Source organism: Heteronotia binoei, chromosome 1 (assembly GCF_032191835.1).
Source record: "Heteronotia binoei isolate CCM8104 ecotype False Entrance Well chromosome 1, APGP_CSIRO_Hbin_v1, whole genome shotgun sequence".
In the NCBI taxonomy this organism is placed as follows: domain Eukaryota; kingdom Metazoa; phylum Chordata; class Lepidosauria; order Squamata; family Gekkonidae; genus Heteronotia; species Heteronotia binoei.
This window is the reverse complement of record NC_083223.1, coordinates 175,839,426-175,853,446: the sequence shown is the minus strand read 5'-3', so window position 1 is coordinate 175,853,446 and position 14,021 is coordinate 175,839,426. Positions and strand designations below refer to the sequence as shown.

Here is a 14,021-nt window from a genome sequence, read left to right as displayed (position 1 = left end):
GCAGAATCAGCCACTCAGCATCCTTCTTCACCTTCCTTTCCACTATTCTATTTTGTCTTCCTCTCAAAATACTCCCAACATTTTAGCAGTAGTCTTGACTACTGTAGCCATTTTATAAAGTAAATCAAACACAAGAATGATAGGTATTCATTTACTTGGCAGATTTATATGCTCCTCCTTCATGCCTCATGTGTCTAGTATAATACAAAAATACAAAATATTGTGCAAATTAAGATACCAAAATGGGCGTTTGAGAGAGAACTTGGCTGGAGGTTTCAGTTGACTTACGAGGAAGCTGCAGGAGCAGCAGAACGCAATCAAAGCCGGAGTTTGCGTGAAGGCTAGAATTTTTCCTTCAGAAGTCAACAAGCAACGGAGGGACTCCTGTGGAACTTTATTATTGAGTCTTAGTACTCAGTTTGGAAAACTCAGAGACTGTGTGGGGTCCTCCTTGGAATATTGTTTTGAGACTTTTGTTTGTTGTCTGTTTATACTGTATGAATGCATGCCCACTGTTGTAGGCTGTTCATTTCATGACAATAGAATTTTGTATACACCAGTCAAGAGTGTTTGTTTTTGCACAATATATTGTATTTTTGTATTTTACATATTGTGCTGCCACTGTTCTTTTGCATTGTCATGTGTCTAGTATAGCTTACAAAAGATACAGAGTAAGCAAAGCCTAAAAAAACAGATAAAATTTGCTTACTCAAAGGCCATAGATAGGATAGATAAGTTCTCCAGGGTGCAACAAAGAGGCCAAATGTCCCCATTTGGCAACTCATCAAGGGGCTGGTTATTTAGAAAAAATTCTTCCAAGCTTTACTTTTGCCTGCCCATTATAGTTCAGTCTGTTTGCACTTGATAATGTCATGTGAATGGAGGAAAAATCGGAATAACTTAATGATAATGTTCTGCATACTTGCAAAAGAATCTGCCAGATGTTAGTGGTAGACATCTTTTGGTTTCTGGTTGCTGCTGAAGAGTTCTTTTTATACACTGTGATAAAGATTTCCTTTGTTTTGTACCTAGGGGAAACTGGAGGACCGCAAACCTTTGATGGTTTTGTTTGGGGACGTTGCCATGCATTACATCCTCTCTGCTGCTCAGTGAGTAGTAAAGTTCTGCTAGTGTGACCATGTGTTGACTTAGAAATAAAAATCTTTTAGTGACAAAATAGCTCACTAGCTTCCCAAATTTTAAATAACTGACTTTGTATGACCTTGGTTTAAGGGCGGACAGAGCTCCAGACCATAGAATGCTAAGGCCCTTAATAATATCACAACTGAATATAGTGAGCCTTTCAGACTTTATATTTGAGACATCAAGAGGAGGCAGATTTTCTGACAAAAGCAACTTCTGAAGTTTAATCATCACTGCATAGAAGTGTGCTTTACGTCGAAGTGTTGCCTTATGAGAACAAATTCTGGTTTCTCACATCTGAGTTTACCTGCTCAAACTTGATAGTTTTTTACTTTTGTTTTTAAAATAGTAATTTTTCATATATTTTGCAATAAAAGACTTTTTAATACTTTATTTTACATATGGAGTCAAAGTAAACAAAATAGGCTGCCTTGGGGGTTTTAGACAACTTTCACTTTTCTTCCAGGGGTTCCACACTGATCTCATAAGAGGATGATGAGGCCTGATTTGTAGGTTACTTGTTCATCCATTCAATCAAACCTTTAATGGCATAATTACAATAAAGCAGGAGTAAACAGTCCAAAAACTAGATGCCTAAAAATATAAAATAAGGTCCCTACCAACCAGAACCCACTGAAATTAAAAGGGCAAAGCAAGCAGACAGAATAGATCTAGATATTATATTCTCTAGCCCAGTGGTGTCAAATGTACATCCCTCAGGCCTAATCCAGCCCCCAAAGAGCTCCAATCAGGCTTGTCAGCAAGTAGCCATTGTCTGCTTCCTTCTCTTTCTCTCTCCTGCTTGTTGTCACTATTTTTGTATTCTCCCCTGCAACGAGGCAGCTGAACAAAGCAGCCTCTTACTCTTTCCTTCCTCCCCCCCTCCCTCTTCCCAGAGGGAGGAAAGATTGAGCCTGGCTAACATAAAGGGATTTATCAAGTTAGAAAAATACTGAGCCATAGAGTCTTGTTTACAGGAGCAAACTTCAGAGCTACCAGCATTAATTGTTTAAGCTTCAGTATCCCAGATCCTCCTTCAGACAATCTGAAAAATAGCCCTTTCACCAGAATTGGCCAAAGAGTAGATTAATTCTGATGGATTTAATTTTGGACACTATAAATTGTGACCCTTTCAAGATGTAAGGTCTTCAGGGAAGAGAGCAATAAGACTATTGAGAGGGGGAGCTAAAGTGAAGATGAAGGCAATACTTGATAGCAGAAGACCATGCCCACAATTCGATAAGATGGAGACCCAGTTCGGCACAGAGGGTAAATAGGAGACAGAACTTGGGAGACCAAGAATCCTGCACAGAAAGATAGCATTAATGTATTCAACTTCTTTAGAGAAATTCTAGATCCACCCAGGGATCTCATACAACAGGCATGCAATAACTGTAGTCTGAAAAATCCAAAGGGCAGCTGGAACAAATTGGTTATCTCTTGGATGGAAAAAACGTGTTATAGCCACGATCCTGTTCCTGGTCAAAGTAAGGGAATGCTCCCAGTGGGAGCACCAGTTAAAGGTTGTAGTGAAATAATATACCAAGGTATCGGAACAATTTGACCTGTTCAATTTCTCTGCCCTCTATTCTCCAGCGAGAACACTTCCAGGATTTAGAAAAGGCCAATATTTTTGTCTTATCAAAATTAAATGAAAGAACATAAGAGAAGCCATGTTGGATCATGCCAATGGCCCATCCAGTCCAACACTCTGTGTCACACAGTGGCAAAAAAACCCAAGTGCCATCAGGAGGTCCACCAGTGGGGCCAGGACACTAGAAGCCCTCCCCCTGTCCCCCCCCCAAAAGCACCAAGAATACAGAGTCTCACTGCCCCAGACAGGGAGTACCAACAATATGCTGTATTGTTCTGTCTGCAATAAATAATGAGTTCTAGTAAGAATTGCATTAGACCAAGCCTAGTAAAAGAAAGGATCACTGCATCATTTGCATATAATAAAATAGGGACTAAAAAGTGTTCCGTTTAGGAGGATGACCATTAGCTTTAGCTAAACGAGAAGGGAGATCTGAGAGAAAAAGATTAAATACAGGGGGGCAGCTACTCTTGATGAGCAAAAGTAATTGCAAGTTGATTTTGCCTTGTCAGTTTTGTATAGCCTTGGTTTCAGATGCTCCCTTTTGTGATCTGTTGTACAAAAAATGTACTAGAAGCTCAGAACTGTCACTTTTGGAACTTACTGACATACAGTTTCTCATGGAAGTTCTTTCTTTTTCTTTACTGTTCAGGACAGCAGATGGGGAAGGTCTGGTGGAGAAACACTATGTTTTCTTGAAGAGACTTTGTCAAGTCCTGTGTTCTTTGGGCAGCCAACTATGCGCATTGGTGGTAAGTATCCAAAATGAGGCTAAATGTAGGGGGGGGGGGGTGGTACTATATTGTCCTTGTTTGCAGTTTGATCTGTTTTACAGAGCTTCCTTCTCTTTCCAGTAAATGTGCCAATAATTATTAGAAGATATTCTTCAGCACCCATGAAATACAAACAGATGTTGCTAATTTACAAATAATATTGTAGTGTATCTCTACAAGGGGCTTGGCCTACAGAGATCTTAAATGACTGATCCTTGTCATACTCTCCTTTTACAGTGCCAGTCCTGCGCACTTAATCTATTACAGTGATACTGTAACACTCACAGAGACATTTTGCCCTTTCTTGTAAAGTACAGTCATCCATTCTGTGACATGAATGTGGTTTGTAGAGACCTGGCCAGGGACTAATGTGGGCCAGTGGTTACCATGTCTGACTGAGGGAGGGAGAGTACTGTCTGAGTAGTTCCTGCCCTTTTCAAGCTGTGTTTCAAAGGCTGACCACTGCTCTTACAGGGCTCAGTGCTGGAAGACTATTTTAACACCAGAGCTTCATCCTAGAATATGTGAAATAGTTTCTGAGTATAGCACAGTGCCATTTCATCATCAACTTCAGCCAGCCCTTGCATTTCCAAGATTAGAACTTCACACTTTCTGGTCAGAAGAGGATAGTATCCATGCTTCCATCTTGAAAACTTGCTTTTTAGAAATTAGACTAGCAGTTGGTGAAGAGCGAATGTGGTGTAGTGGTTATAGACTAGAAAAGGGGAGGTGGGGGTGCCATTGAAGCATGTTGGGTGACAGAGCTAGTCACTCTTGGACTAACCTGTCTCCTGTGGTGTTGGTTGTGAGGATAAAGTGAAGGAAGGTAGAATGATGTAAGCAGCTTTGAGGATAAAAGTGGGGAATAAATAATGAGCATAAAAATAAGCATAAGTGAGAGTAGCCGCTTAGAAATGTAACTACTATGTCCTCTTAAGTATGTGCTGAATGTTTAGATCTCTGGTTGACTTCATGGAGGATTTCTAAGACAGTTAATTAGAACACTTCCAAATTAGAAATAAGCAATCCAAATACATGTATTTATTGGCTGCTATACTGTAGTTTTTCCTCCCCTCCCTGGGTTTTCAAAATGGTTATATTATTTTCCCACCCCTCTAGGTGTGAATTGAGGTGACTGATAACCAGTAGCTGTTAAAAAGCTTAGCTCATCAGACCTGCGGTGCTGGATAAAAGTTGCAACTCTTATATGTTCTCTAGGAAATTCCAGGGGCTGGGAATAACCTTGCACTGAACTGTGTGGCTGAACGGTCCCAATAAAACACCCCCTGGTTGACTAGAGGCAGTATGTTCTTGTGCTGCTTCCATACAGTTGTCCATCATTTGAATCCATCCCAGATTTCCAGCAACTCACCTCTCTTTTCTAAACAGGGCTCTGATACAGATATGGAAACACCAGCCAACTTTGGGAAATACCTGGAATCATTTTTAGCTTTCACAACCCATCCCAGCCAGGTAAGTGAACGGGAAGTATGAAATGGGAATGAATGAAAGTATGAAACAGGAATGAATGAAATGAATGAAGTATAAAATTGAGTATAGAATTAAAGTCATGTAGGTTGTGTAGCACCTGCTGTTCTGGGAAAAATGTGCTTGTGGTGCATTTATATACTTTTACATAAATTAAATCCATGTGTCTTTCCCTGGCTTGAGGAAATGTTTTGGGGGCAGTATTACTCTTAATCCAGATTGCATTTGTGCTGTTAGTGCCTGTTAGCTGAGACTCCTCCATTTCCTACTCTGAAAAAATGGAGCGTAATATGATGTGCAGTTTTCTACCACCTGGCATTCATTCAGATCCAGTTTTCAATGGCTCATGGGGATGTAAATATTGAACAGGAGTTATTGGATTTCATATGTTGCCCTTCAAATGTTATAATTATTATTCTTTGATTTCATTTGGTATTAGAGCATTAACAGTGCCTAGGAGGGGAAGACAGCAATGGTCATTGTGCTTTCAACATCTGAGTTCATATTTTTCAGTTAATAGATTTCTAGTTTGATGGATTCCTTGTTTTCCCCCTAGTTCTTACGCTCTTCCACTCAGATCACATGGGGAGCTCTTTTTCGGCATGAAGTCCTATCACATGATCCTCTGTTGCTGGCTATGATCCCAAAATATCTACGGGCATCTATGACTAATTTAGTCAAGGTACAGTAGTTATGAGAGGCTTTGATTCTGGATCATAATGTATGTTCTGTATACATATGCACACATGTGTCTGTGTTCTAAGTTAAAGAACCTTTTTTAAAGGTAGATATCCTATGATGTGGCAGGTTGCCAGTGGGCAAGTTTCTCCCCATGCCTCTTCAACAAGGGGTCTTGATTTGGCCAGAAGACAGAATGTCAATGCCTGCTGCCCCCTTCAGATCAATGTGTCACATGCGATTGTGTGCCTCATAGCTCTAGTATAGATTGACTCCACCAGGCTGTTTGTTTCTGTGAACTTTAGTTGCAGGACTCTGAAGATTCTGTTCCTTTAATTCCTTATTTACTAATGAAGCATGGAATAGGGCAGTATAAGGACATCCCTCCCCCTATTTTTGTGCTCATTATGCTTTGTGAGCTTGAAACAGAGTGTTTTTTGTTGATAAGGTCTTACTAGGACACTTTTGAGAATTCTACTGTAAAAGGAATTATGTAAATTGCTATTTTTAATCTCATACTTCAGTGTCCGAGTTCTTTGGAGTGGGAGGTACACAGTGTAAGGTAGGCTCCACTTCTGAATATTTGTTTTGCAGGTGGGCTTTCCTTCCAAGACGGACAGTCCCAGTTGTGAATATTCTCGCTTTGACTTTGACAGCGATGAAGATTTTAACTACTTCTTCAACTGTAAGTCACTGTTGCTCCAGGAAAGCACTTTCTCCTTTGAGAATAGTCCAGAGTCTTCCAAGTTTTGTCCTGGGAAGCTTCAGCAAACCTTTTCAAATGCTCCAGCAGGTTTTGAGCTTAAAGAACTCACTTGCTTGTGTTTGGTGAGGTTTCTCTTTATCTTTGTTATGGTCTGAGTGCTTGATTCTGGCCCTCATTGCTATTTATAGGATTGGGAGGGTAGCAATTAAATCACCTTCCTTCTTAAGAAGCTGCTGCTTTGTATGACATGATTATGATAGATGTAAGAAACTGAGTGAATCCAAAAGAAGCAGTCCCTTCATACTTTAGACATGCATCTAATGAAGGAGATTCCAGATTAAAGACTATCTGATCTAAGATGTCACAAGATCCCTGTTTATTATGAACCATTTCAGAGCAGGAAAGAGATGTGCAAGTCTCCACACATTCCTCCTACCTCAATAGCTTTTTAACACATCCAACTAGTAGGGTTCATATAGCATTCTTGCAATCCTTGCTATGCATACATCCCTGCAAATTCATCTTGTGCAGGTTCACTTGAAAGCAGTAGCAATTGTGATTCCAGCAAAGCCTATGCAGCCTGTTGTGACCCTACAGAAAAAAGCTTGGTTTTGCAAGATACACTTTTTTCCTACTTCTGATTTAGCATCAAAGTGCTCAACCAGGCAGATGAGGAGCTGCCATCTGGGCATCCCTAATGGCAGCTGCAGTGGCAGTCTGTGTGGCTGTATTGCAAAAAGTGCTTCCACTTTCAGCATTGGGTAGTTTCAGCTGGGTTGGTCTGAAGCAGCAGAACAAAGTTTTGAGTCCAACAAAGTTTTATTCAAAGTGTAAGCTTTATGCTGCCTTAATCCAATCTCAGCTATAATTGCCCAGTTACTTAACTCTAACTAGCCCCTTATGGCAACTTACCCCCACTTCCTATATGAAATGGTTGAGAAAATACTGTTTCACTGAATCTGAAGAAGTGTACTTGCTCATGAAAGCTTATGCCTTAAATAAAAACTTTGTTGGTTTTAAAGGTGCTACTGGACTCAAACTTAGTTTAGTAGTGGGCAGTGTTCTTTTGTTGCATCCAAACTGGGCTCTTTGTGTTCAATTTCCTTGGCAGCTTTCCGAGCCCAGCAAGGAGAAGTGATAAGGATGGCATGTCGCCTGGACCCACGGACTGGTTTTCAGATGGCAGGGGAGTGGCTGAAATACCAACTGTCTTCACCAGTTGATATTGGCCCCATGAACTGTAAGTTTCCTTAGAAAAGGAGAAAAAGCTCTGACACCCAGCAGTAGAGCACAGCTAACTTTTCTTACTCCTGCTCAGACAGTTCTTATTGAGACTTTTAATAAGCTAGTAGATGCAGAAACAAGTGGGTGGGCAAGGGTCCAAAACAGAATTGTCACTCAGTAGTTCTTTCAGTATTTGTAGATTGTCATGTGACCTACCTTTGGAGCTTCAGCTGAGGGGCAGTTCTGAAATATTGTAAATAAATGTTTTATTTTTAGCAAAAACAGTTTTTAAAGAAATTGTCAGATTCAGCTGCATTTTCCTCCCTGTAGAATCCAATCAATTGGTTTGTTCTTACTGTAAACAAAAATATCCCTCTGGTCTCCAATAAGATTACAATGCTGGGGATTTTTCTGGGAGCTTTTTGCATTATCGACTGGTGTGGGAAAGTAAATTTTCATCCAGCGGGGGAAGCTTTATGTTGCTAGAAGTCCAGAGGTGTTTCATCTTTCTCCTTTTTTCTCTTCTAGCGAAAACTGGTGAAGGCCTGTGCTCCATCTTTTCTCCTTCCTTCGTACAGTGGGATGCTATGACCTTTTTCTTGGAGAGCATCGTTAGCCCAATGTTCCGGACACTGGATAAGGAAGTATGTAGCCCAGATCTTTTAGGTGTTGTCTTCTGGATGGCAGACTCTTAAAAAGCAAGTCCTGGGGAACATGAGCCAGCAGTAGTCAAAGCTGAATATTTTTATGTGATCTTGTGTTCCTTGGAAAATGTCTATTTAATGATAATGTTCAAGTGTAGCTTTTTAAAATGAAGATTAAAAGATGGGGAAATTGTAGGTGCTTAATTCAATTGTACCAGTTTTGTGACTGGTAAACTTTCAGCATATAAGGCCTAGTTCCAACATTGCTCTTGTTACATGATTATTTGCAGGAAGTTCTTCTGTGTTACATTGATAAAATATGGATGTTCAACCTCAAATAAATAGTTCTTTGCCGATATCCTCTCTGTTAAAGCTGCTGATTTAGGAAGTATTCCGATAATCCAGTCTATCCATATGATATGGAACACTCATACATTACCACTGCAGTGTGGAAATGGGCACTTTTGCAGCAGCAGCTACATCACAGAGAGAATGCATTTATAGGGCTGTACTTGCAGCAAATCCAGACCTCTATTGCCAAGCAACTGCCAGAAGAATCAAAATAGAAATGCAGGGTGATGCTGAACATGTCAGTCTATGGGCAAAAATGAGATTGCAAAAGTCCTTAAAGCCTCACAAAAGGAGCTGGGGCAGGGACATTAGTGTTTTCAAATGTGTCCATTACTGTATTGTTGCTCTGGTACTGTGTGCCTTGTACAGCCAAAGAAAGTAGTTGCTCTCAACCAATGTTTCCTCTAAGCTGCAGAGTCTTGTGAGCAAAAATTCTGCTTTGTGAGCTACTGGCATTAAAGTTGTGGGCTACTGCATAAATTAGTGTGCTCTGGAGTCATCCTTCCTGAGCTAAGACAAAAATGTGTGAGCCAGAGGCTAAAAATCTGTGAGCTAGCTCACGCCAACTCAGCTCAGAGGGAACACTGCTCTCAACCTGTGCTTCTCCCTGCTTCTAGAAAGTTTTCAGATACAATAGGACCAGGCATTTTATGAGAACTTGCAGAAAATCAGTTTCCAGATGGGAATTCTAACAGCCTGGTGAATCCAGGGACTCAATGCTAACTCTGTTGGTGAAGGTTGAATGGTTGAACAATACACTGAATGATTTTATAGGCGCCCATAGCTGTGCTAATGTTGCTAAATGCTTTGTACTCTGCATAAGCGTATTGCTAGAAGGAAATGTCAACCTATGGTGCAAAATAAACCTGATTATTCAATATCCAGTAAGCTCAGATTTTCCCTGCCACAGCACTGAATTTTAACTCCCATCCATGTATGTTGTCATAATTTGCCAATTGTTCTTGCTTCAGGAGAATACAGTATGGGCATGGTGGCTGGGGGATCAGAATGATATTTCTGCACTTATTAGGATTGTCAGATTTCAGCCAAAAGTACAGTCGGACTTGAGGCTTTGCTTGGGGAGGAATTTGGCATTCTTCAAGACCACAATGCATTGAGCATTGCTCTTTTCCCTTTCTATTGTTACAGGAGATTCCAGTGTCTGATGGCATAGAGCTGCTACAGCTGGTTCTGAATTTTGAAACGAAGGATCCACTCATCTTGTCTTGTGTCCTGTCTAATGTCTCTGCACTCTTTCCATTTGTCACTTACAGACCAGAATACCTGCCAGAAGTTCTTTCCAAGGTAAGCACTTCTGCACTGACCCTGTGACACGATAGGCTTTGAGAGTGACATAATACCATGCAGTCCTTACCACTGAACTTTTTATAGGGTAGCACTAGGAAAACTACAAACTTTGTCATGACTGGACCACAACAGTTGTTCAGATGGATTAATAAACTTGTGAGGTTGTGGATTAATCAAGACGAGTCACAAGATTGGGAGAACTGTACTAGATGGCTAGATGGTGGGGGGAGGTTTACTTATTTGATACATTTTTATCCCATTCTTCCTCTAGGGAACTCAGAACAGCATATATCAGTCTTCTTGTCTCTGTATTATCCTTGTTTTTTGTCACGCCGGGCCCTCCTGTCTTCCACCATCTTCTGAAGTTCGCTTAGTTCTAAAAAGGGTAAAAATTGTGAAGTTGTCTGGCCAGGGAAATAGTGTAAGATCTGAATACTGTATTGGTCTTTGCTGTTAAAGGAGATCTACCACCTGATGAAATCCTATTCATTTTCTGAAGTCTTGTGTTTTATTGGGAACAGGAACATAACCTGATAAAGGAACATTTATACATGTGTACAGTTGTTCATAGGTTAACTAGTATTGGGCAATTGGGAAAGAAAGACTACTAATAACTGACATTTGTTCTTGTTCCCTTAGCTCTTTGTGTCTGTTACTTTTGAGGTTGTAGAAGAAAGCAAGGTAAGTACATTTGAGCTACATTATACTAAAATGGTGCAATTTCTTATAGGATCACACAGCAAGTTAGCATCTCTGTTAGACTAACAGAATCTAAGTTATTTTTATGATTCTAATGATGAGGCATGCTTAACAGAAAGCTCTGTCAATGCTGTTGTAGTCACTGGATTACAGTATATAGTGGAGCCAAGGTACTGTAATACATTATGCCCCTTGGGAGGTAAATTTCAGTATTAGCCGTGTGCATCTTTTAGTTCCCAACTGTGCATAGTACTGTGTACAGATATTGACACCTGTCCACCACTGCGTGTTGATGGAAACAATATCTCAAAAAAGTGCATTTATCCTATAAGGCGATGTCTTTACTCTTACTGTGGTTCTCTGACTTTAGAAACCCAGGGACCACCATTTTGATTTAAATGCTTTTGTAGACCTCCAACCCCTTCTCTTTTCTCTCACCAGAATCCTGTCATGATACAAACCTGTCACATGATAGCCTTCCTCCATAGCATCCAGCAACCTGTTGTCCATGGAGGCATTTGTCTTCCAGGGTTCTCTAAACAATGTAGTGAGAACTACATTGGATACACTTTAAAACTGAGTTTTAAGTAAAATGTTTGTACTGTCTGTACATGATGCAGAAAGTCAGGTCTCAGCCAGTAGCTGATTCTGTAGGGCAACAGAATTCAAAAGGTCCTGAATCTGACTAGGGAGGGGTGCAAGCCTTTTCACAAACCTAATTTCCTGACTAACATAGCCAGTTCGTGATTCACGAACTGGAGGTTTGTGCCCATCCATAAATAAAACCTTAAAAATAAAATGTTATGTTGAAATTTTGTTGGTTTGCTTTCCCAGGCCCCAAGAACCCGTGCAGTGAAAAATGTGAGAAGACATGCCTGCTCTTCAATCATAAAGATGTGTCGAGATTACCCTCAACTTGTTCTGGTACTTAATTGAATTTGTATCCAAAGGGACAGCACTTTCCAACATGGGCTGTTCCTGAGGGATTTGGGAAGTATTGCTGCTTGTGGTTTAAAGCTCCTTTGATCAGTGTGTTTGTTTCTTACTGCTATTTTTAGCAAATCGAATTTAGATAATGGCATGTGTGTGTTTGGGCTGGATGGTAACACTGATCTACCTTGTGCTGAGACCAGATGTCTTATGAAAGAGCTGGGAAAATGTAAAGAGTAGAGAGTAGGTATAAGATTCAGAGTGAGTGCTTGGATTCTAAAGCTGATGACAGCTCCACCATTTATGGTAGCTGTGGAAAACAGTATACACATATCTGATAACTTAATTGGACTGCATGAGTAGCTTTCATATGATAAATGTTTGCTGCAGAAAACTCTAGGGTGGCCATAATATCTGCAGGCCAGCCAGGGACACCTTGAGGGGGGAAGGAATGTGTGTGTGCGTGCGCGGCGCCGGAAACAGGAAGTGACATCACTTCCTGTGACATCATTTCCCCCGCGCCACCTGCCGGAAGCAGGAAGTGACATCATTTCCTGTGACATCATCTCCCCCCCCCCCGGCGCCACCTGCCGGAAGCAGGAAGTGACATCATTTCCCCCAAATGACATCATTTCCCCCAAATGCCACTGCCGGAAACAGGAAGTGACTTCACAGCACTTCCTGTGACGTCCCCAAAAATCCCCCAAATATCATCGCCAGAAACACCAAGATTATTTATAGAGAGGGAAAGGGGGAAATAAAGTTAAATAAAACTCTTTTTTTACTTTTTTCAAAGTGAGAAGACTAGAGAGAACGGGTTCCATGCTGAGAAGCCAGTCAGATTCCAGTGAGATTCCAGTGAGACTGTGCTGCATAATGCAGCCTATTTATTTTGTCCTGTTTGCTCTGTTGGCTCTATCTGTGCCACCTTCATCACTTTCGGGGTGTGGATCCCCCAGTGGGGGGGTCTCCCGACTCCCTCCGCCGGCTGTTTCTGATAGCCCTGCGCCCCCTCTTTCATTTGATATGTGTCCCGTGTGGGTGCCACCCTCCCGCTGGGAGATGCCGCAAAATGAGCCCCCTTGAGGCTTATGGCGGCAGGGCACGGGGGAAGCGAGCTAGACTGCTGTTCTTTTGAGGGGTTATAGAGTGTTTCGCGCCCGTCCCTGTGGCATCGGTCCCATTGTTGTGGGACCCAGGGGGCAGGCGCAGCGGCCCACCGAAGCAGCCTGTCACTAATAACACAGGTCGAGATGCAGGACAGGAAACCGGAAGTGACCTACAGGCTGCTTCAGGAGGGAAGGAAGGAAGAAAGGCAGGAGGGAGGAAGGAGGAAGGGAGGGGAGGAGGGAAGGAAGGAAGGCTGGCCGCCGCCAGCCGCGCGCCCCCCCCCCCCACTTTCGGCTCCCTCCCTGCCTGCTTACCTTCTTCCAGGGCGGGTGGCGGCCTCGCCTCCGGGCAGGCTGGCCAGGAGGCGCAGCGGCGGCTGGTGCTGCTGGCGGGGGCTGAGGAGGAGGCGGCCGAGCCCACCGACCCGGGGCCTCCCGCCACGCTGCTGCCGCCTCCCCCCGCAGGCCTCCAGCGCCGGCTTCTCCGCCACTGGGCCGCGCGCACGGGCGTGGAAGGCGGCGAGTGAGGGAGCGTCCCTGCGCGTGCGCACGGCGATTGGTGGCGGTGTGGCGGACCCTACGCCGCCCACTCTCCTGGCCCCACGCATGCTCAGAGCCCGCCACACCGCCGCCAATCGCCGTGCGCACGCGCAGGGACACTCCCGCCCGCGTGCGCGGCCCGCCGGCTCCTCTGGCTGGCTAAACAGGGATCTCTAATGGTCCCAGTATAGCCAGCCCTGGAGGCGGGAATTTGCGGCCAGAAGCGGGACTTTCCCGGGTGACCGGGACAATCTGGCCACCCTAGCTGTGACACTGTCTTAAGAGAAGGCAGTTACTTCCCTTCATTTTTTATGTGGGAATAAATGCAGGCAGTAAGTCTTATTTTTGATTTTTCAGTTGACTGACCCTTGAATCTGTTTATTCCAGCCAAACTTTGACATGCTATATAACCATGTGAAGCAGTTGTTATCCAATGAGCTGCTCCTGACTCAGATGGAGAAATGTGCTCTCATGGAAGCCCTTGTTCTTATCAGCAATCAGTTCAAGGATTATCAACGGCAGAAAGTTTTCTTGGAAGAGCTCATGTCTCCTGTTGCTACCCTTTGGCTGTCTGAAGATATGAAAAGGTGCAAGAACTTTAATTATTCCTCTACTTTTTTTGGTTTTTTTAATCAAGTCACAGCTGACATGCAGTCCCATAGTTTTTGAAGCAACAGACATCCAGAGGTAGTTTGCAGTTGCCTGCCTCTGTGTAGCAACCCTGGTATTCTTGGTGGTCTCCCATCCAAATACTAACTGGGGCTAACAACCCTGCTTAGCTTCTGAGTTCTGATGAGATCAGTTTAATCTAGGCTATCAGATCAGTGCTTCTCT

General features: G+C 42.7%; 1 protein-coding gene across 1 annotated transcript in view; it reads left to right on the top strand.

Moving 5' to 3' along the window:
• XPO5 (exportin 5) overlaps positions 1-14,021 on the top strand; it is a 58,905-nt gene that overhangs the window by 20,464 nt on the left and 24,420 nt on the right. The window contains exons 8-18 of the mRNA XM_060244474.1: positions 1,033-1,109; positions 3,390-3,489; positions 4,900-4,983; positions 5,555-5,680; positions 6,271-6,361; positions 7,494-7,622; positions 8,135-8,250; positions 9,751-9,906; positions 10,549-10,590; positions 11,443-11,532; positions 13,575-13,774. Coding sequence (XP_060100457.1) covers positions 1,033-1,109; positions 3,390-3,489; positions 4,900-4,983; positions 5,555-5,680; positions 6,271-6,361; positions 7,494-7,622; positions 8,135-8,250; positions 9,751-9,906; positions 10,549-10,590; positions 11,443-11,532; positions 13,575-13,774 — 1,211 coding nt within the window. The remainder of the gene's footprint in view (positions 1-1,032; positions 1,110-3,389; positions 3,490-4,899; positions 4,984-5,554; positions 5,681-6,270; positions 6,362-7,493; positions 7,623-8,134; positions 8,251-9,750; positions 9,907-10,548; positions 10,591-11,442; positions 11,533-13,574; positions 13,775-14,021) is intronic.